The sequence below is a fragment of the Tenrec ecaudatus genome, chromosome 2 (genome assembly GCF_050624435.1).
Source record: "Tenrec ecaudatus isolate mTenEca1 chromosome 2, mTenEca1.hap1, whole genome shotgun sequence".
Taxonomy (NCBI): domain Eukaryota; kingdom Metazoa; phylum Chordata; class Mammalia; order Afrosoricida; family Tenrecidae; genus Tenrec; species Tenrec ecaudatus.
In genome coordinates, this window is record NC_134531.1 from 114,039,783 (window position 1) to 114,063,048 (window position 23,266).

Below are 23,266 nucleotides of genomic sequence, written 5' to 3' on the forward strand. Positions count from 1 at the left end.
ACTAATGAGATGAAGGAGGTGGTGTGATTTTTTTCAATGCTTACAGGTATCATATCCATTTGAGAATATATGTTAGAATGAAGACATTGAGCAGTCTTTCTTTTCTTTAAAAATCATTTTACTGGGGGCTCATACAACTCCTTTCATAACCCATACATAATACATTGTTTCAAGCACTTTTGTACATTAGTTTCCCTCATCCTCAAAACATTTGCTTTCTACTTGAGCCCTTGGTATCAGCTCATTTTTCCCCTCCCTTCAGGGGTCCCCTCCCCCATGAACCCTTCATAATTTATAAACTATTATTATTTTGTCATATCTTACACCATCCGATGTCTCCCTTCACCCACTTCTCCGCTGTCCGTCCCCCAGGGAGGAGGTAATATATAGAATTTTTTAAAACATTTTTGAGCAGCCTTTCTATTCCTATTTTCATTTTGACAGATTTCCAAAGCTGAAAAACCATTTTTACCAAAAAAAGAGAAATGGAAAGATATAACTAATGTCCCAAAGAATAACTACAAATTGTATGTCTAACAGTGCGATAGTATCCAAAGTTAATCTGAATGTTTCATCAGGTGACACCACTGGTCACAGTCCACCATTTGAGGAGTAGTATATGAGCCATAACCAATGGTGCTGAAGGAAGCAGTTCAAAGTGCACTGAACACATTAGCCCAAAACAAGGCTCCAGGAATTGGTAGAATGCCCACTGGAATGTTTCAGCAAGATAGACACATGGGAATCACTCATTCGTCCATACCAGGAAATTTGGAAGACAGCTACTTGGCCAAATAACTGGAAGAATTCCTATCTGTTCCCATTCCAAAGAAAGGTGACCCAACAGAATACTCAAACTATATCATTGATGTCCCACTCAAGTAAAATTTTGACGTAAGATCATCCAACATACTTGCAGCAGCACATTGACAGGGAACTTCCAATAGTTCAGGCCAGGTTCAGAAGAGGACATGGAACAAGGGATGTGATAGCTGATGTCAGGTAAAACTTGATGAAAGCAGAGAATACCAGAAAGATGTTGCACTTGTGTATCACTGACCATGCAAATCCATTAGACTGTGGACCATAATCCACTGTGGATAACCTTGAGAAGAATTGGAATTTCAGCTCATTTGGAACACGTATATGGATCAACAGGAAGTTGTGTAAATGGAAACTGTATAGTTTAAAATCAGGAAAGCTGTGTGCCAGGGTTGTATCCTCTTGCCATACTTATTTAATGTGTATGCTGAGCAAAACATCAGAGAAACTACATTGTATGAAAAATGTTGCATCAGGATTGGAGGAAGGCTTATTAACAACCTGCAATATGCAGATGACACAACCTTGCCTGCTGAGAGTGAGGAGGGCCTGAAACACTTGCTGATAAAGGTGAAGGATTACAGCCTTCACTATGGATTACAACTCAATGTAAGGAAGACCAAAATCCTCACAACTAGACCAATGGGTACCATCATGATAGATGGAGAAACAGGGAAATTCGGCAAGGATTTTTGTCTTGGCTCCACAATCAATGCTCATGGAAGCAGCAGTCCAGAGATCCAAAGACGTACTGCATTAGGTAAATCTGTTGCACAAGACTTCTTTAGAGTATTAAAGTGTGAGGATGTAATTTAGTGAGGACTAAAGTACACCTGAGCCAAGCCATGGTGTTCTCCATCGTACCAAATGCATGTCAAAGTTGAACACTGAATAAGGAAGACTGATGAAGAATCGATGCATCTGAATGATGATGCTGGAGAAGATTATTCAAAGTACTATGGACTGTTAACAGGACAAGCTGATCTGTGTTGGAAGAAGTAAGGCCTGAGTGCTCCTTAGAGACAAGGAAGGCAAGCCTTCACCTTACCTACTTAGACACACTGTCAGGAGGGCTCAGTCCCTGGGGAAGGACATCAGGTTTAGTAAAGTGGAAGCACAGCAAGAAAGAGGAAGGTTCTAAACGCGAGAGATGGATTGACATGGTAGCGGCATAAATGGGCTCAGGCACAGGAACAATCAGGATGGGAACAGGACTGTGCAGTGTTTAAGCCTGTTGTGCACAGGGTCCCTATGGGTCAGAGATGACTCCATGGCACCTAACAGCACCATCAGGTGACATACCAACTGAGTTCTTCCATTTTGTTGAAAGTCAAAATAAGAAAACTTATTATGTCATTTGGTAATGAGAGCCATTTACTTTCCCAACACCAACCAAGGTTTAACATTTCGGGGCCAAGCACCATAATAGGCTCAGCTGGGAGAAAGGGCTGGCAGAAGAGGGAGCCAGAAGATTAGCTGGATTTGTTTTTTTATTCAATCAAATTAGTCTGTCCCCGCACACCTGTTTGCAAGGCCTCCTGTAACTTACCCTCCCCCTCAGCCAGGGGTGAGCATATCTCAACTTGGAATGTACCGCTCTATCCCACATGTTCTTCAAAACAACTTCCTTTAAAAGGCATTGTCGATGATCTCTAGCCATAAGTAAGTTGTCCTTTTATGCTGTGAGGACTCCTTCAGTGTTCCATGAAGGAGACAAGACTGAGAAAAAGTCATGCAGATTGTGTTCCTCAGCTCTGCTAAACGCTCACTGTGCAATCTGGGACATTATTAAATGCCTCTGAACCTCTGTTTCCTATGCTAAAATGGAAATACCACTAATTGCTTATATGGTGGATATGACGATTAAGTTAAATAATCCAAGGAAAGTATTAAACATAGAAAATAACTACTGAATCATTACTACTATGTGACTAAGTCCTTCTAGACCAGTGTGAAGTTCTATTCCTCTTCGATGTACCCTGGAATAAGAGTCTGATGAGGAGCCCTGGTGATGAAGTAGTTATAAATTGGTCTGCTCACTGCAAGCTCAGCTGTTCAAAACCATCAGCCGCTCCATGGGAGAAAGATGAGGTTTACTATTACCATACACAGTTACAGTCTTAGACAACTCACAAAGCCAATTCTATCCTATAGGGCTGCTATGAGTCAGCATCCACTCAATGGAATTGAGAAGGGTCTTATTCTAAGAGGCTTTCAATAAATTTTATTCAATGAGAACAGAAGGGAAGAAGGTGTCCTTTATGTGAACTCAGTAATTACTCACTGCCATCGAGTCAATTCAGGCCCACAGCAACCCTATAGGACAGAGCAGAACTGATGCTAGAGCTCTCAAAATTATAACTTTTCTGTGGCACAACTGGTGAGTTTGAACTGCAGACTTTCAGGTTAACTGCACAATGCATAACCCCCTATGCCACCAGGGCTCCTTGCCAACTCACTAGAGTACACCATCAGCTTTCCTACACTTGAAAGTTATGCCTGGAATCCTACATATCTGGAGGAAGAGTGAGAACAGTAACTTATTAGAGAAAAGTCTATCTAGACTTGCCATTTATTAACAGCTCTTTTGGAGGATGAAAACAAACACCGCTTTCAAGGCAGAAGAATAAAAGGGTATCAAAGGAAGGGCATATTTGAATAAACAAACACCTTCACTGTATAATTTAAGGTGACTCTTACAGCCAAAGTCTCCTAACTCCTACAAAACAACCTTATATCTCAGATGGGTCGGAAAGGAGGTGGGGGAAGATTCAGATAGGATTCACCTGTGAATAGGATTCCCTGGAGGGCCATCCTCTTGTATATTAGATAAGCCCTCTGAGAAGCAGAAGCAGGGACCTTATTACCAAGAAGAGCCAGGAGTGGAACACATCCTCTGTACCTGAGACCCCTGTGCTGAGAACCCCCCGGATCCAGAAGACAGCTATACTAACAGAGAAGGTGCAGCAGAACCAGGAGCCAGGGCAAAGGACAGAGTGGTGGCTTTCCCAATCCCCCAGGCAAGTGAAGACAGGGACTTTTGTTCAGAAGGCTGGCTGATGGAGTGGAGTGCCTCTGCACATTTGGGGGAAGCTGGACTTGCTGACCCACAGCGCTTGATGCGAACGCCTTTTGGTTGAGGCTTACTGTGGAGTGATATGCCACGATGGGCATTCATTAGCAGACCTGAAGGAACTTTGTATCATGTCCTCATAAACAACTCAACCATGAGCATTTCAAACTGGCATTATACGCTGTTAACTTCCTTAATAACCCTTGACTCAAGATTTTTCCCCCTCTTAGTTCTATGTAGTCATTGAAGTGGAAATTAGAACACAGACAGGCAAAATAGAGAACATTAATTTAGACAACAAAGCTACTAATGCTTCTTGCAATAAACAATTACTACCTTTACCTCTCTTTGCTGGGAAAAATGTCCCCAAGAACTCTTATTTTTTCAAAAAAGATGGCTCAATAAGAAGCAGGCTCACTTGCTGTTTCTCTATAACTGAGCAGAATGTCCTGTCCTCTCTCAAGTACTCCCTCAATGCAAGAATACTTTGTTCTATTAAATTGGCATTCTATGATGCTCACCCTTCTGAAACAACCGCTGAAGAAAAAGCGGGTGAATAAGAAAATGTGGCGAAGAAAGCTGATGGTGCACGGCTATTAAAAGATAAAGTGTCTGGGGTCTCAAAAAGGCTTGAAGGTAAACAAGCGGCTATTTAGCTCAGAAGCAACAAAGCCCACATGGAAGAAGCACACCAGCCTGTGTGATCACGAGGTGCCAAAGGGATCAGCTATCAAGTATCATCAGAACAAAAAAATCTTACCATAGTGAATGAAGTGGGAAGTGCTGAGTGGAGACCCAAAGCCCATTTGTCGGCCACTGGAGATCCCCTTGCAGAGGAGACAGGGGAGGAGATGAGTCAGTCTAGGTGTGATGTAGCACCGATGAAGAATACAGCTTTCCTCCAGTTCCTAAATGCTTCCTCCCCCACCCCAACTATCATGATCTGAATTCTACCTTGCAAATCTGGCTAAACAAGAGGATATACACTGGTACAGATAGGAACTGGAAACACAGGGAATCCAAGGCGGATGATCCCTTCAGGACCAGGGGTGTGAGGGGTGATACTGGGAGAGTAGAGGGAGAGTGGGTTGGAAAGAGGGAACCGATTACAAGGATCTACATGTGACCTCCTCCCTGGGGGACGGACAACAGAAAAGTGGGTGAAGGGAGACATCGGACAGGGCAAGATATGACAAAATAATAATTTATAAATTATCAAGGGCTCATGAGGGAGGGGGGAGTGGGCAGGAAGGGGAAAAAATGAGGATAAGTGGAGAGCAAATATTTTGAGAATGATGAGGGCAATGAATGTACAGATGTGCTTTATACAACTGATGTATGTATATGTATGGATTGTGATAAGAGTTGTATGAGCCCCTAATAAAACAATTAAAACAAACAAACAAAAAATGTCCCGTCCTCTCAGTGGTATCTGCTGACACAAGTTAGATCTATGTGAGTGAAGAAATCATACAGCAGGGGTAAAAACAGAGATGTCTATTTACTAGTAGGTCTAGGCAAGTTGGATTCGGCCTCTTTATTTTCCATGTTCTTTCCACACATGGGTCCAGTATTCCAAATGCAAAGCTGGATTTGCCCTTAATCTTTCTGAGCTTTAGTGTCCTCATCTATCAAAGGAGGACATGATACACCTTCCTCACAGGATTAGTAAAAAGCATATATAGTAATGTTTACATACAAAAAAATGTTTTAGATACTAGCAAAAAAAGCAAAACTAATCAGTCACTGAGAAGTCCATTTAGACTTAGGGCCACACCAACTCACATCAGAAAGAAATCCAACACAAAGACACAACAGAGTCTTAAAGAACCACATACTACTGCCCCTGTCCATTCTGACTCACAGCGACCCAACAGGACAAGCAGATCTGCCTCTAAGAGGTTCCGAGACGGTAATTCTTTATGGGAGTAGAAAGCCCAGTGTTTCTCCTGAGGAGCAGCTGCCGGTTTCAATGCCCACTATCACAGCAAAACTCACAGGAAAGAAAGAGTCAAACTGCTTTGCAGGGTTTCCCAGACTGTAAATCTTTACAGGGACAGCGAGCCTCATCTTTCTCCTGAGGAGTGACTGGTGGGTTTAAACCACTGACCCTGAGGTTAGCAGACCAATGCTCATCCTACTGTGTCACCCAGGTCACTGGAATTCATGGCTCTAAGTCGCAGGGTGGTACAAATGGCTAGTATGCCTCCTGCTAACTGCCTTTACTGTAGAGCAAGCGGCATGCTTGAAACTTTGAACCCTACACTACACTGGAGACAGGCACCACAGAAGAAAGGCCTGGTAATCCACTTGCAAGAAAAATCAACCATTAAAAATCCAATGCAGCATAGTCTTACTCTGACACACCTGGGGTCACGAATAGTCAGAATCAACTCAAAAGCAACTGCTTTACCAGTGAAGTCTCCCATTCACTTCTCCAGGCTTCATGCTATCTCGGTGTTTTTCACAGTCAGCTGACTCCACTCTCGTTTCACTGCAAACTAGCTTCTCTGGTCCATGTGTCCCTAGGTCCTGCTCTGACCAGCAGCTCCACATAGTTTGGCTCCTCCCAGCGAGTGACCCAACCTCTGGATTTCAATTCCAATTTCTCTGGCTCAGGATCTCACTGTGTGCCAGGGACCCATTCTCACCCCAGAAGAGAACAGTGTTCAAAGCCATTTTCCCAGAGGATTCTCCACCCCTTCACTGTTGGTCACATGATCTCCATAGTAAGAAGAGATGCAAAAGGGATAATAGAATCCCAATAAAATGATTTTTTTAAAGCCTGTAGAATGATGAAAAAGAAGAAAAATTTCCACTAACTTTTTGAAGCCCCTCATACAGTACTCAAAGATCTCAGCACATCATCTGATCATCAATCAATGTCATTATTTTCTTCATGCCTCCCCTCCTCCGCTACACCTCAGAGAATTGTCCTATCCATGTCCAATGTTGATGTAAGGAGCACTGGTGGTGCAAGAGGTTATGTGTCAGGCGGCTAACCACAAGGTTGGCAGTTTGAACCCACCAGCCACTCCCTGGCAGAAAGCTGAGGCTTTCTGCTCCCAGAAAGACTTATAGTCTCATAAATCCACAGAGGCAGCTCTATTCTGACCTCTACAGTCACTGTGAGTCAGCATCCACTCCACGGCAGTGAGGTTTCAAATGAGGACACAGACTCTACATTGTAAACCTTGAATCTGATCAGAAAACAGAGAGGTAGTCTCCTCAGGGTCATTTGCTCAGCGTTCAATCCCCAAACAGCATCTCCAAGAGCTACCAAGCACACCTCAAACCCCAGGCAGCGATGCAGGAGAGTGAGACACCAACTTCCAGCAAGCACGGAGTCACCTCACGTTGCTGATTTCCAAAAGCACAGTATAGCCAAGTGTACGAAAGGCCTAGTCTGTGGTTGTGTTCACACAGAACGCACAGGCAAAAAGCGAAGCCACACAAACCCTGCCTGAACAAAGAATGTCCTTTTTAGACGTCCTCAAGGAAGCCAGCAGTGGTGTCAGCTCTCCATTCCCGTGAGAGCTCCAGAAGCGAGGAGCTGGAGTTGTATCAGAAGCACCGGCCTGGGACCAAGCACGGCTCTCTCACAGCTTCTGCTTCTTTCCCGTGCAACCTGCCAAACCCTGCGATGTAGGCTCCCAGCTTGATCTCCCTAGTAACTGTCAAAGACTTAGATTTAGTACATAACAAAGAAAACGTGTCTCTCTGTAGTTATGCTAAAGATACAGAAGGAACGCTCCTCAAGGAGTATACTGAGTCAAGATTCCACCCAGAAGTCCCTCGGCAGCCCTCAGAACTATTTGAAAATAATTACTTGATGACCACCTTACCAAACCTCCCTGAGTCACGAACTAAACAATTCAAAAAGCCCACATTCATGTTTCCAACCAATCACTGTAAAACCCCCACTTTGGCTGCGTAAGAGCTCCCCAGATCAACTTAGGCCTCCTGACATGAGATGATGGCTGTGTGAGGTGGTACAAGGGTAAAACTCTATTCAAAATCATCGGTAACTTCTGAATTATAGTCTATCATATCCAAACCCGAGAACATTCTTGGTACACAAATTTAGAGGGCAATGTGATTTCCCTAGCTTGGAGAGTTGCTTGAGACAATGAGAAAGGTTCGGAAATTTAGTGGGAAAGGTGCATTTTTGCACAAACTTAATAAAAACCTTTCATTGTGAATTAGGTTAAAGATTTACACCATCAGTTTTACATTCAACAAGGAATACATTGTTTCAACTCATCCATGTCAATCCCCTCAAAGCACCACCACGTGCTCCATTTCCTCCTGGTGCTCCTCCGTTTCCATTCCTCTTTCTTTCCTAACCGCTGTCCTTGGGTTAATGCTGCCCTTTCGACCTTAAATGGTTGATTATTCTAACAGGAGGGTGAGCTGAGTTCTGCACTTGCAGGGTGAGTCAGAGCCATAGTCCTGGGGGTGCCAACAGTCTTCATGTGATACATAAGCCCAGTCGTATTTTATGATCTTGGGAGTTCTGTCTCACATTTTTCTCTCACTCTATCCAGGACCTTCTAATTCGATCCTTTTCAGAGTTTGGGCAAGGGTAACTGAGCTCTACCTAGTTTCGGTCTTGGTTGTGGAGACTCATGTTTGCATGGTCCATTAGTCCACGGAAATAGTTTCCACGTGTCTTCATATTTTCATCTCTCTTCCTTCCTCTGGATGGAGAGTGACCAATGATACATCTTACATGGCTGCTCTCTAGACTTGAAGAGCTCAACCACCACTCACTAGTGTGCAGAACAAACGATGCCAAGTGACTTTGGTGTCCTGAAAACTAGAGTCCAGATTGCTCAGTCCCAGTGACTCATTTCCTCAAGGTGGTTGGTTCTGTCTTAAAAGTTTGCAAAACTTTGGCCCCACATGCAGGAATACCTAACAGTTGCAGCGTCCTCTGAGACCTGTCAGAGCCCTGGAGATGCGTCCACCACCATGGGATCCACATCACTCTGCACCACTGGCCTGTGATCTTCCTGCATTCTGCATCATCGCATGTGGCTACGCGAGTCTGAAGAGGGACTTATGGACTAGTGTTAGACTTATGGACTGGGATGGGGCGTTTGCTTGATATACAATTACTTCTTGATATAAAGCTCATTAAATATATAACTATAATATCTGTGGCAAAGGCAATACAACCTATACAGATGTCTTCTGTCAAACCTAAACATGCTTGTGGTTACACTCCCACTTTTCTTCCCACATTTGTTCAGCCTCCGAGTCTCTCCAAGTAACCTCTCACATAGCACCACGATGGCAGGATTGTTTCTGTGAACTTTTGGAAGTTCTCTCATGAACCCTGTTCAGGATACTAGATCCCCAACAATTCTCAGAGCGGATTTGTATTCAAGATGAAGTTACACGAGTCCTCTCTGCATTCACTCAAGGAGGGTCTCATGGTTATTTCAAGGTCAGATGCAAGTAATTTTGCAAACATTATCTAAGTGTCAGGCAATCACCGCATTTTACTGAAGTTCTTTATATATTGTTAGAGAAATTCCCTGATCTGTCTCCCCCTCAGCCCACCCAAAATCCTCTGGGCCTTCTGAGTCCCAATTTGCAAACTGCCTTGCCTCTGAATAAAAAAGCGCTTTACTTTTACTTTCAACCAGACTCTGCTATTTTTGTGCTTTAGCAATGTTGTCCCACACTCCAGCCTCCCTGATCTTGTAACTTCCAATCAGAATGTTGTGCCTTTTGTTCTTGATTGTACAAAAAAAAATGCTTCCATTAATCCACAATTTCAGAGCATTTTATTTCTCTTCCTGAGATATACAGTTCAAACTGATGAAAGCTTCAAATAAACAGCTTTGCTTTTATTTTAACTGAACGTGCATTCTTTTCTTTTTTGTTAACATGAGGTACAGCATGTATGTGCCACTGCAAATTGAAGTGTCTGTCAAATGCGTACAATCATCACCACCCTGCTGCCTACAATCATCCTGTGCACAGTGAGCCATAGATGCTCTGGAAAGGATCTGTGATTCTCCCTCAACTTGTCTCTGTGACTGATCACTAACTCTGGATGATCCTCCCACAGTGGTCACTTCTCTCAGAGCACATGTGTGAATGCGCACACACACATACACACACACAAACCACACACACACACACCCCACCCCGCAGCATCACAGTGCTGAGTTCCCATGGATGTCACCCTTCCTCAACTGCCGATAATAGAGTGGTAACATTCAGTGTTTTATTCACTAGAGAATTCCCATCACATACTGAAATTGCATAGTTGTCTCCCCTGAAGCACTGAAGCCCCTACATAGCATCATGGGGTGGTCATACTGGCGAGTTTCCAGAAATCAGTATGAATGTTGTACGCTTCAACAGAAGAGAGGTGGGCTATACCATCAAGTCCCCTCATCACATAAATATGGTAATTTTGCAGGGCTCCTCCTGCACCAGAATGCTTAGTGGCCATCTGTGTGACATTAGTCTAGTGATCTCTATGAGGATATTTATCAACTAAGTTTAAGACATTCAAGCCACCATATCCATATGGCCCAAGACAGTAGATCAACCCACTGGCCACCACCAGTCCTGCACCTTCCCAGGATGACTACTTATCTCCTAGCATGCTCCACTGATCAATGTTGGGGTCCTATCGCTCTGTAATGATAGGATAAGTGCTTCTATCAAGGCCTCCAGAGACACAGATCTTATCTCCCAGGGCAGTGGCTCCAGTGAGAGCTCATAAAACATTTCTAGGAGTAGAAGAATACCAGACCCCAACCTCATCTGCTGTGTAGTCTAGACAGTCCACTAAACTAAAGTGGGGATGGCCTTCATAGCCACCAATTACATAGATCCAGTCATTTAGGTAGACCGAGCACCTCTTAACAGTAATGCTTGCCTACAAGCTCCACTCCTGGGTTTTGGGTTGTATTTCTCTACCCCATTAAGTACCACCAGAAGTATTTCATTGGCTCCTAGACATGTCCGGGGTCTGGGTCCCTGCATCTGACTCTGTAGTTCAGGCCTCAGAGGAAACTGCTTCCTTCACCAGTTAGATCTCTGCTGAAAACTGCACTGGATGCAAGAATGAGCATCTGTAACATCCACGATGCACCTGGGTGTCAGCAGGGGCATCTGGACATATTGTAGCAGGTCAGGTAAAGATTCTTCTCCCTCCTTCGCACGCTCCACAGCGTCAAAGATGGGCTTTTCAGAACCCAGCTGCATATTTCATCACACTTGATTCGCTTTCCCTCTTCCCCTTTACTCAAAAGAATGAATTCTTCAAGCTGTACCACGTCAGAGAAATATGTCTCGCTAAGGACTGGAGCTGCTTGCATCAGGCCAACACAATCCTGAGGGTAAGCTAAATCCTCGACACCCAATCAGAAGGGTCTAACTGACCTCAGGATTCACCGCAGGATTGCTACACATCTGTCAGTTGAAGCAGATAGACTACAAGGAGCATTTCGTGTAGATTCTCCACTGTTACATGTACTGATTCCAAATACACAGGTCTAGTAGGATTCACATGATAGCAGCTATTACACCTTAGATATCGATCAACATAAGGTTCCCTTTCTCAAAATGCTCACCAGTTGAACATGGCACAAAAGACATCGCTACAGACAGCCAGCATGCTGTGATGATCAGGGAAGTCTCGTGGCTCTACTCTAAATGTTGCATCACAGAAGATATTGCTCTTCCTCCTCTCCCGGGCCCACCCAATCTCGACAGGCCTGCCCCCACACCCTGCCACCCATGGATGGGGCATGGGGCTTGCAGGTGGCTCAAGCGGAGGCAAACTGCTGATGTCCTGACTTGGAGGGTCAAGAATCGTCACCTCCACAGTCATTGTTTTCATCACCACTGAATAGGTGGTTCTTAAACATTGACAGTTAACCAAAGAAGTTAAGAACCCAAGATCATCTGTTCAATTTGCATTAAAAGAATACATTTAAAGCAAAGGCTACAAGTAATTCTACTCAACTTTGTCAATAAGTTTCACTTGTTTAAAAGACCCAATTACAACACATTCCAAATAAAGAAATACACCCGAGGAAAATCTACTATTTCCAGAGACAAATGTGTATGCGTGTGTGTGTGTGTGTGTTATAATTTGGAAAGATACTTTTCACACGTTAGTAAGACTTGTGGTGTGGTAAAAACCACGCTCAGAAAACAAACTTTCCAAAGACACCTGCATATTTCAGCTCTAAAACAGGTAAGCTACAGAGAGTAACACAATGTTAGGAAGAAGAGGAGTTTTTAAAGCTTATATATCCCTTTACTTTCTGGGTAATAAGGTGGAAGCTCAGAATGGTAAGTGACATGCTACAGGGAACATGTAGAGTAGAGCAGGAATTCAGGTCTACTCAAATCAGACACTACTTTACAAATAATTTTTGTTTGTTTTAATCACTCACTAGTGCACCAAGCAAGGTAAAGTTTAAAATAATCACTATAGAGGAAACTTAAAATTTCCTTAGAGCAAGAATTCTTGCAGTCAGGAGATCACAGGTCTGGATCGTATCTCAATAAATCATCCAATTCTGGTTTTTCACCGTATAGAAAAGGAGCAGTGCAATGAAACTCTCATCAACGCTCCCATACACTTTCTAGAAATGATCTCCATAGCCATGCTCCCAACAGTTCTTGGTCACAGTCACTTTTTCTAATTTCCTAGCATAAGAATTTAAACTAATTTCTTCCAATCTGGGGCATGGACTGACCCAGAGGTGACAAACAAAACCCCCCAACATCCATCAAATGCTTTCAATAGTTAGGATAGCCATGATGCTCCTGCCCTTCCCCAGTCTCTTTGACCTTTAATTTTCAGAGACACTATTCACAGCATCATTTAGCGCTTGGCGTCCTTTTCTCTTGGTAAGCTCGCCATCGCCTCTTGCCTTTCATGGCAGATATTGGGGGCAGGGGTCATATGTGAATGAGAGTGACATAAGCTCATTTCTTTTTAACAGAGGTACAAAAGCAACTGCAATCAATCTCAAACAAATTCTGTTCTGTGTTCGGATACCAGCTGCATATGCAGCACGTCTTCTTCTGACCCTATCCATCTGAAGCTATGGCAGACCTCACAAAGCCAAGACTGCAGTCCTTACTCGGAGAACCACAGATAGGCAGAACAGAAGAAGCCTCCATGTTGAAAGCACGCCCACTCTGGCCAAATGTATTTCTATTGAATCCTAGTGCACAAAGGGAGACCCTAACCAATTTTCCCCCAAAGCCTCAGTCCCTTCCTTTTCACACAACATCATCATAAAATCCTTTGTACACAAAGTTAGGAGTTCCTGGGTCGTGTGAATGGTTAACAGGTTAGCTGCTAACGAAACAGTTGGAGATCTGAGATCACTCCAAGGCTGATTTTGTGGAGAAAGAATCAGCCACTGCATCCCCCTATGGAGCACAGTTCTACTCTGATAAACAGGAGATGAGATGGACTCAATTAATATGGCCCTGCTAGCTACAGTTCCTTATGTGATGTATCAGAATTCTGGAATCTAAGCCCATGGCTATGATCTGATTTTGGAGGGAGTTATCTGTTACAAGATTAAGGGGGTTAAGCCTAGAAATTAAACAACAACAAAAACACAAGTCTAGAACTTCGTAGAGGATGTGAACCAAGCCACCTCCTTCATTTCCTTGAGGGTGTCTGTAAGACTATTGGACCAGAAGGTGTGGCTTAAGATGCCTCCTTCATCTTCCTTGAAGGGATGGTCAGCTACACACACCACATGCCCATCAAAGCCAGTTCTCAGTGTGGAAGAGTCATCTGGGACCCAGAGAGGAATCTGAGGACCACTGGACAAAGATGTCCATGATCTCTGTCTGAAGAAGTGAAGGCCGCCAAGCCCAGAGACATTAGAGATCATTACAGGGAGACTCAGAAGGGCAGTGTCAAGACTACGGGCTACCTTCTCTTCTGTCCAGAGACTATGGGGCAGAAGAACAGTGACTGGCTTCCTGACATGCAGAGGCAGACCCAATGGTACTGGGTGAGGAGAGGTGTTGTTGGGGACCAATGACTATATCCCTGCTGTTTAGTATTCCTGATTTGTGGTAACCTATTAACTTTCCTAATAAAATCCCGTAACTGTGAGTGCTGTTTGTGAGCTCTGTGAGGCCAATACAATGAATTCTTGAACCCAGCATAGATGTGAAGTTGTGTGAGAGGAGCGGTTGGGGTCAGAATAGGTAAAGAAAAAAAGAGGGACTGTGGAGGCACGACTGACCCCTGCCTCATGAGAATAGGGAAGCCAAAGGCCAATATGCCCACCTTCATGCTGAGTACTGCAGATGTCACCATGTATCAAAGCCAACTTTGATGGTAACTGATTGAAATGGAGTTGGCATTATCATGGTCAGTAGAATTAGAAGACTGAGAGGTAGTTAAGCAAACTTTGCTGCGCCGTGTATGAAAAGATGATCTTCTGGTTTAGGAGAAAGAACTAGCATCTACCAAGGCCCTAGCTTTGCTCGACATAATGCTCAACCCATCTCAAACACTGTCCCCATGGCAACAACCAGTGAAACTAGGGGTGATATCTTCATCTGACAGACAAACTGGGCCTTACTCTGGTTGAGACTTCCTTAATCTAAACCCACTGCCCTAGTCTGGCCCACCAGAGCCTATTCACATAGCTTGACTTCTGTCTGCCTTTAAAAAAGGGAAAGATTTCTGATGGCCCTAAGCCAAACTGAGCTGCTACCGACCCTTGCATCTGGCACAGAGGAAGCGCTCCATGAATGATTATTGTCTTCTTGACATTACTAGTGCTCAGCAGATCAGAGCTATCAAGTGAAACTATACTTCATTATATCAACGCATTTCTTTTTTCTCTCATGTTTGGCTGCACCCATCCTAGGGCATGTTGGTTGGCTGTCTATATATGTATCATTCACTACCTGGTCCAAAGCTGAAGAGTTGGCCGACTGACCTACAAACAACAAATGGCTTGTTTAGGGAATGAAAGATTTTCTGAATCAGATGTAGTGATGGTCACACTGGAAATGCTGAGAAAATCTACTGTAAGCTCCAGAGAAAATGGAGGCATCTCTCAGCCAAACATTGGATTAGCCACTAATACCAGCTCTGGCAATCAGGGGTCCAGAGAGGCAAGCCCTTACATTAAATTCTGGCCTCATGGATGTTTAATCTAGCACATGGAAATTTTTTAAAAAGTTAAACTAATCGCCACTGTTTAAAATCTTGAAAGGGTCACATAAATATCCTGATTTCCTGCTTGTCGTGAAACACTGGGAGATTGGGCAACACCGAGTTCACTCTCCTGCACAGAAACAATTAGCTCAGCCTAGGCAGCAGCTGCGTCCTTCCAGGCAAGGGGCAAACAAGCTTCCCTCGGAGATCATTCTCGCAACCCCTCGGGCACTGTGCTGGTAGCCTCCACTGCAGACTTGGCCCGGGGATGCCGAAAGGTCGCTCTATCTTGTCTTGTCAGTTGTCCAGCATCATTTCTATGTTCACCCAGAGGGGTGTTTTGAAGAACAGCAAGTGCTGAGCCAGACAATCACAGCACTGTTTATCTACTCCCAATGGCTCTTTCCACGACTTTTCTCACAGCTCATTATGGATGATGTCCAAATAGTCTGTCTTTATTTCCTACTTAGAGCAAAGACGCTCTTCTGACAGGAACCCACCTGTATGGGTTGCCAAGACCTTGTCAGTGAAAAGGCTACACAAATATGCACTCTTCGCTCCTGCCACCTCCCTCCTGGTGTGACTTGCAGGAATGCTCTGGCTGGCTGCCCTGGGGCTGAACTTCTCAGGGTGGGGCAGCGGGCATGCTGGGTGCAAGGCTCTTGACTCTGGAATGTACTTCCTCATTAGAGGTGCCCAGGCCTAAACCCTGCAGACAGTAGACACAATGGCTTTTTCGTGACCAGGATATTTATTGTTTCTGATGGAGAGGTGGAAAAAAAAAAAGTTTTTTTTGAACTTGCAGAGAACTGGGAATGTGGGTTGATTGGATTACTTTAATTTCAGAGTAGAAAAAAAGAACACCTTTAAAAGTAGCAGATTGTATTATATGATAAATGAACAGAGTAAGCTACCCGAAAGTAAGAAACTCCCATCATAACTTGATTTTTAATTATATATATCAGGCAAGGTTAGAGCTTATGCTGATGGCTCCTGAAATTGCTGCTGTAAAATTTTACTTTATAGAAAAAGGAAAAAAAAGACAAAACCTCACGGTCATTGAGTCAATGTCGACTAATAAGTTTCCAAGACTGTAACTGTTTATGGGAGTTGAAAGCCTAGTCTTTCTCCTGAGGTGCTACTGGTGGTTGGGGAACTACCCTGAGATGCGAAGGCTTGCTTATTAACTATAGCCACGCTCTAGGTGTCCCACAGAGAAGAGGCCGTGGTGTGCAAACTGCTAACATGTTAGGTGCTACATGAAAGAAAGATTAGAGGTGCGGGTTCACCACGGAGGCGTGGAAGACTATTTGGCAATCCGCTTCCAAAGATGAGATGATGAATGAGCACAGTTCTATCAATGGATGGCCAATGGCTTTACACACAAAGACAAACATAAAGGAAAAGCATAAATCTGGACAGTAGAGGTCAGAGTTCTCACCCTAACTAAGCCTAACTTATTATTTAATCTTTATCAAACTACCTCATTTCACCTCAGTCTCGTCCACCAAATGGGATAACACTTAAGGGGCAAAGCATGGTTGCTTTTAAGTACAGCCGAGTCAGTTCCAGCCCACAGAGACGCTGCACACATCAACAGTGCCCAGTCCTGTGCCGCCGTCAGAATGCCTATTACATTTGAGCCTACCCCGGTGACGCCGTAGATTATGCGTCCGGGCTGCTAGGAGCAGCCTGAAATGACCAGCTGCTCCATGGGAGGAAGACGCTTGCCACGGGGCGGTTCCACTCTGTCTTCCTGTGCTGCAGAACTAACTCGATGCAGCCGGGGTGGGGTTCCGTTGAAGCCACAGTGTGAATCCAATTCCTTGGGGTCTTCCTTTTTCTCTCTCTCTACTTTTTCCTGGGACTGTTCCCTCCTGATAACATGTCCAGAGTATGTGAGTGGAAGTCTTACCATCCTCGTTTCTAAGGAGAATTTCTGGCCAGGCTTCTTCTTCCAAGACAGATTTTTGGTCTTTCTGGCAGCACTCAATGTCCTTTACCAACACCATAATTTAAATGCATCAATTCTTCTGCGGTCTCCCTTACACCTAGGCAAGGTAATCTGCTGAACATTTATATAATGTTTTATTTTTGAACTCTCAAGGAGCCGTGGTGGTGCTGTGAGTTAAGCACTGGACTGCTGAGCATATCAAAAGAATGCTGGTTTGAATGCACCAGCTGCTCCCTGGGAGAAAGGAGTGATAGCCTGTTCTGCACAGACTGTTAGCCTAGGAACGGAGGCAACTGCATTCGCATCTGTAGGGTCACCACGTCAACATTACCTCAGTGGGACCTCAGGGAAAAAAAGCAATTTCCTCTCATCCAAAAGGGAGGAGGGACCTACAATCAGATTTAAATCTGATTTTAAAAACAATGGAGCAAACTTCCTTCATAGGCTGGGCATGAGGATTAAATGAAACAATGGATATCAGAATGCTATGACAACTGTTCCACAAATACTCAGATGTTCATTATTAGAAACACTCTTCACACGTATTATGGTAGAAATACCCAGAACACCTGAAAGGTAGTCCTAGCTTTACCCCTGATCTCACCTCATCTCAGCTCATCTGGCTGCTGAGACCTTGGCTGCCTCATCTGTCAGGTGGAAACACACACTCTGTCTTACCCTACTCATCTCCCAGGGGGGCTGTGAGGCTCAAATGTGATAATAAGTCAAGGGAAAGGTCTTCGGAGAGTGTTGGACAAGGAAAGGGGGAAACAGAAGCAAGTCACAATCCAAAGTCAGAAGCCCCTTACAGTAGAACTTGGGAAACTTTGAGCACTGACCATAGATTAAAATGAATTGATTAGGAGACTTTTTAAAGAAAGTCTGCATTAAAGCAAAAAAGCTGAACAACCAAAACATCTACCAACAGAAGAATGAACAGAGAATGCTTATGTGGCACTTTGGTCATACAATGGAATAACTAGAGCAAGGGTAATGGATGCATTTTAGCACAGAGCGCACATAACGCCAACCAAAAGGAGCAAGATATAAAAGAATACATACAATGATTTCTTCATGTAAAGGTCAAAAGGGGCAAAAGAAAACTAATTTGTTTAGGGAAGGCTATATAGGTGATCAAATTATTTTCAGAATATGACTGTACATATATTTCCATATGTTACAGATGTTTCATAACAAAAGAAAGACCACCAGCAACAAAAGGCTAACGGAATTTTTGCCTATTAAGTTTTATTATCAGTGTTCCTTTTTCCTGTCTTTTCGTTTTTCACTTTTGGCAAGGTTGTGATTTAATTCTCATCTCAAATACACACAACTAGGAAATATCTTGGTTGAGATTGTACTGAACCCCTTTCAAAAGAATATTCATTAAATGGGTACCGTGCTTCAAGTTGGCAACCATCCATCTACTTACTAGTAATTACTGTTCACTTGATTACTTTTAAAGCCAACTGAAAAACTCTAATATTAATAATAAAAAAGGTTGTAGGGCTGTTGGCACCGTTGGAAGAGAGCCTCTCGGACCAGCCTACGAGAAAATGCAGTCACACCGGATGAGCTACGGGCATCGAGACTTACCAGCTGGCTGGGTTTGTGCTATTCTTTTAGGATAAGTCTTGCTTCGGCTTCTTGTCACAGTCTGATCTGGCCGCGGAAGTTGAATAGAAAGGTCTCGGCTCATTTGCAAAGCTGTCCTGCCACTTGAAAAATGCAACATCTTGATGAGAAAGAGTAAAGCCATAGAGCCACAAAATGAAACAATGACTCATTCAGAACATCTACAAAATTGGTGGGGGTGGGGGAGTGGGGGGAGGACATAGACGCAACTAGCTGTCTGCATGTTGCAGCTCTGATTCCAGTAGGAGACAATCTCAGAAAGCACCAGGGAGAATTTGGATTTGTATTGAATAGAATGACTCAACTAGAGCTAGCGGCTGACAGTCTCTTCCAGCTCTCTAGCTGTATTACAGCTACCATTCTGGCCCACACATGGGCATGGATTGGCTCTGCCTGCTCCCGTTGTGTTGAACTTCCAAGGCACATTGTGAAGCACGCCCCTCAGGACCACTCAATAGAATGCTATTTTATTCTGAGGGGGCTTCCCATGGCGCAATTAGCCGTTTACTATGCCACCTCACCTGTTCCTGATAAAGCGCGGCCTCTCCAAAGATTCAGGGAGAGGGCAAGCTTTCCCCAGGGCTCAGCTAACCTCAAAAATTTTTCCCAAGGAGTGATGTAATTTCATGTTCTAGATTACACTGGACATTCAGCTTTCTGAAATTTCACTCCACCCCTGAATTCCACCCAGCAAATAGCCCTGGCTTTCAACCAAAAAATACTGTCTGGGTGCTATACAAAGGTATTTCTGTGTTTCTTTTTCATTGCTAGCACATCCAACTACAGTGGCAGGGGCAGGGGTGATAAAAGCTTTCAAGGCCCCAAATCGTAGCCATCCCACCTTTACAGGATAAACATTGGTGAATCATTTCCTAAGAGAGAGGAAACAAGGTTTATAAAGTAAGATCCACCTCCTAAGAGTTACTGTGAAGATCTCCTAGCCTCACCGCTCCATGCAGCTTTATTAGAAACAAAGGATGCCTGGCACGCTCATCGAACGTGGCTTCCCTCAGGCAGCTGGGCAGCACTTGGCAGGAGCTCCTGTGAGACTGAGGACGGCAGGTCCCAGGCATGGCAGCTCAAACCAAGCCATCATTTCCCCCTCAGCACTCCTCTTGCTTCAAATGAGTCAGAAAGGAGAAGAGAGCTGATGAGGTTTTCTTCCCCTTGAAATTTAACTATTTTTAAAAAGATGGTATATAAGGTGATAACAAATTGCAAATACCTCTCTCCTGGAAAGCTGAAAAAAATTTTCATATAGCGGGGAAAATCCCATTAGGTACAGTTTGGAGATGGATGACGACTCCTACTTATCATAGCCCATCTCGGTTGTAATCAGAGTGAGATGGGTAGCAGGTCCTTCGGTACACAGAGCAGAAACTATTTGCCCTAAAATATAACCCAATGTGTGGACCATTGAGGCCTTTTATAATAAGATTGTTATTATTCAATTTTCCCTCAAGCTTTCTCTTTTAGAAACAAAGAAGAAATGAGACAAATCATGTAACAAAATTAAATATGATGCTGGGACAGAAACACCAACTGATCTGCCACAAGCTGCATAGGATTCAGGAGAGAACACGTTTTCTGGCCCACTGGCAGAACCCGGAAGCTGGTACATGTCCGGGATCAGGTGAAAAGGAAGCTCAGCCTCTCCCAAGTGCATGACTGTCAGCAGGGTGTTTTGCAAACATTCCACAGCTTCCGTTTCTTTACGATTTCCTCTAAGTTGATAGCAGAAAGCTCTTCTCTATTGTGAGCACCTGGGCTTCTTTCTTCCTTCCCTCCTCACACTTTGCACTCACCCCTTCCCAACACTGTGTTGAATGCACTGCCAGCACCCCCCCCCCCCCCCCCCGCTTCAGTTTCCAAGCCAACTAGCCACCAGTGGCGTAGGGGAAACAAGAACAGAAACACTGGAGAGCAAATCCCAGTTTGGCTTTTCATTTGTTAAGGGTCCTTCGTCCACTTACTGTCCTTTCTCATCCATGAAAACAAGGCCATTGTGTGGATTACATAAGGTAACACATGCAAAAGTGGAAGGAAAGTGCTTGTGAGACCTTGGTCTCTCTTCTACACTTCATGAAAGGTGGAAGAAATCCCATGGGAACCCATGTGATTAAAGGCCCACATGCAGCACATCTGGGCTCCCAGGGTGGTTTTCAAGAGTATGGATACTATGAAATCCATTCGTGAGTCAAAACTAGGAATCACCTACCAGTTTGTTGTACGCTGTCAGGCCAATTCCAATACATAACCCCCCAGCAAGACAGAGGGGCACTCCCCCAGGGGTTTCCTACACTAACATCTTGCTAGGAGGGCACTGCCAGGTCTTTTCCCTTGCAGAGAGCGGGAGAGTTTGAATCACCAGCTGTTTGGCGACCAGTCAGGTCGAAATCGTCGCACTACTGAAGGATCCTTTAAAGCAAATCTAACATAGGTCAAAGGAAGGTCAATTTTTAGGGTACCCAAAGGAGATACCAGAGAATAATGAAATATTGACTCAATCACTGATATAGTCGATCTATCTCTAATTCAAACCATTGGTCTCTAATAGTAAAGCAATGAAAAATGAAATAAAAAATCAGATTTCAATTCAGCCTTGCAGCACCATTTTATTTGTTTATACAAAGATCAGATATGACCATTAAAATATCTGAATTTTCCCTTTTTAAAAAATGACTATTTTCCCCAAAAGATGCAAAAATCCCCTTGGTATTTCCAAGCCTAAAATGTATGGAAGAGGGTGTCTAGAACCCTGTTTTCCTCCATCATGCAACACCCATAGAACAAGGTCACCATTACAGGACACACACCGACACAAGTCCACATCCAGTGATACACACAAAGGCAGACATCCCCATCCACAAGATGCAGACCCTCAGTCACTCCCTTCTTTCACCTCCTGCTCTCAAAGTCTGCGGGGTGGAGGAGGGGGCGCTCTGTTTTCAGAGCACTGCTTTCATTCCAGAATGTCTCTGGAATGTCCCAAGAAAGGAGCAGACAAACAATGCATGGTAAAGGATGGTGCTATTTTTCTATCTTGACAATACACACCAAGCAGCCAGAGACATAGTCTTTGCCTAATTCAAGCTCTAAGTGGGGCACGGAATGTCTTTCTTCCTTCCAAGGACAGCAGGACACCAGTGCTTCCCACACACAGACCGGCATGGAGATTCAGGTTCTATTAAGACTTAGGCTGTTAACACCAGCCATGAAATTAGAACAGGTTTAGCAGAGGCCCCAGTTCTGCAAAGGTTACCTTTAATTACTTTCTTGGAAGAAATAATATTTAATAAGCAAAATTCAATAGCGTTCTAATAATAATTCCCAGTAGCCACAACATTTGCATTTCAATATATTTGAGAAACCAGGTATAGCTAAATTGTAAAGCATACGCTAAACACTATAATTAGAGACAGATGTCTTTCCACTAATTGAGTCCACTGATTAGATTACATAGTCTCTCCATAAACCTAGAGATGTTTTATGTCTCACCTGGAAAAATAGCCCAACTACTGGCTATCTGCTGTTCTTCTCAATACAAAAGTAATGAAGCTTCGCTTCGACTTCTCACCATTCTATCACTATCTAGGGAGACAGCCAGAGAAGCCAGACGCTAAATGGTTAGAAGGTAATGAATGCCTTCATGCAAACACCAGGACTATCTATAACGCAGGAAGGCTTAAATGTTCTTTTGAAGTTGTCAAAGGATCGAACATCACAGCAGAATACTATGTGACAGTGAATGTCCTGGACAGTTAATTAATCACTCTTTTATTAATTATTTCTAGTTTCAAATCCAAGGCAAGAAAACTGATTATAAAAGGGAGGTATAAGAGGGAGGCATTATACTTGAGCATATTAGTGTATCCTGCCAACACTGGACTCTGCTTTCTGTTTGAATCTCCCAGAAGCATTTCAGTCCAGGATGTCTCTCAAGGACCTGACAGAACAGTACGGTCCCACCTCGCACGCAGAATTTTCACACCCGGCTTGGGTTTACAGGCTCTGGGCAGCTGCCTGACCACCTTCATAATACTGGCGCTCCCTGAAGACAGACGCACCTAAGCCTGATCCTTGTTTGTGTGCCACGGCTCTCAACAAAACAACAGCAACGCACGCGTTTCCCCAACATACAGAACTCACGCTCAGCTTTAATGCTGTGTTGGAGACTTCAGCACCTGACTCGCTTTTCTTTTTGCAATAAGTAAATAGCCTGTCTTGTGGTTAAAAGCACAGCCCCGGGGAGCGGGGGGGGGGGGGGGGGGAGCTAGACTACAGGCTAAGCATCTCACTCCTCTGCTTCCTAGCTGGGTCACCTCAAGAAGTGACACCGCCTCTCTGAGCCTTAGCTTCTGGTATATGAATGGATCTAAGAACACAGAAGGGCTATGGTATCACATGGAGCAATCATCAGAAAGCACTTAGCAGTGCCCACACCACTTAGTAACTGCTCAGCAAATTGAGACATAACAGTTAGCATTATTCTATGTCGGCAGAAGGCAGGTTTGACCCACACCCTAAAAGACACATTGTGCTCCAGCAGGGGATCGATGAATTCTCAAGAACACAGCCATCGGGTACTATCCAGACC

General features: G+C 44.0%; 1 protein-coding gene and 1 pseudogene across 2 annotated transcripts in view; both read right to left on the reverse strand.

Moving 5' to 3' along the window:
- EPB41L4A (erythrocyte membrane protein band 4.1 like 4A) overlaps positions 1-23,266 on the reverse strand; it is a 273,865-nt gene that overhangs the window by 70,453 nt on the left and 180,146 nt on the right. For both annotated transcript variants that reach the window (XM_075541381.1, XM_075541380.1), the window contains exon 12: positions 18,631-18,752. In XM_075541381.1, the coding sequence (XP_075397496.1) occupies positions 18,631-18,752 (122 nt within the window). The remainder of the gene's footprint in view (positions 1-18,630; positions 18,753-23,266) is intronic.
- On the reverse strand, positions 6,565-11,756 carry LOC142438804 (kelch-like protein 12; annotated as a pseudogene).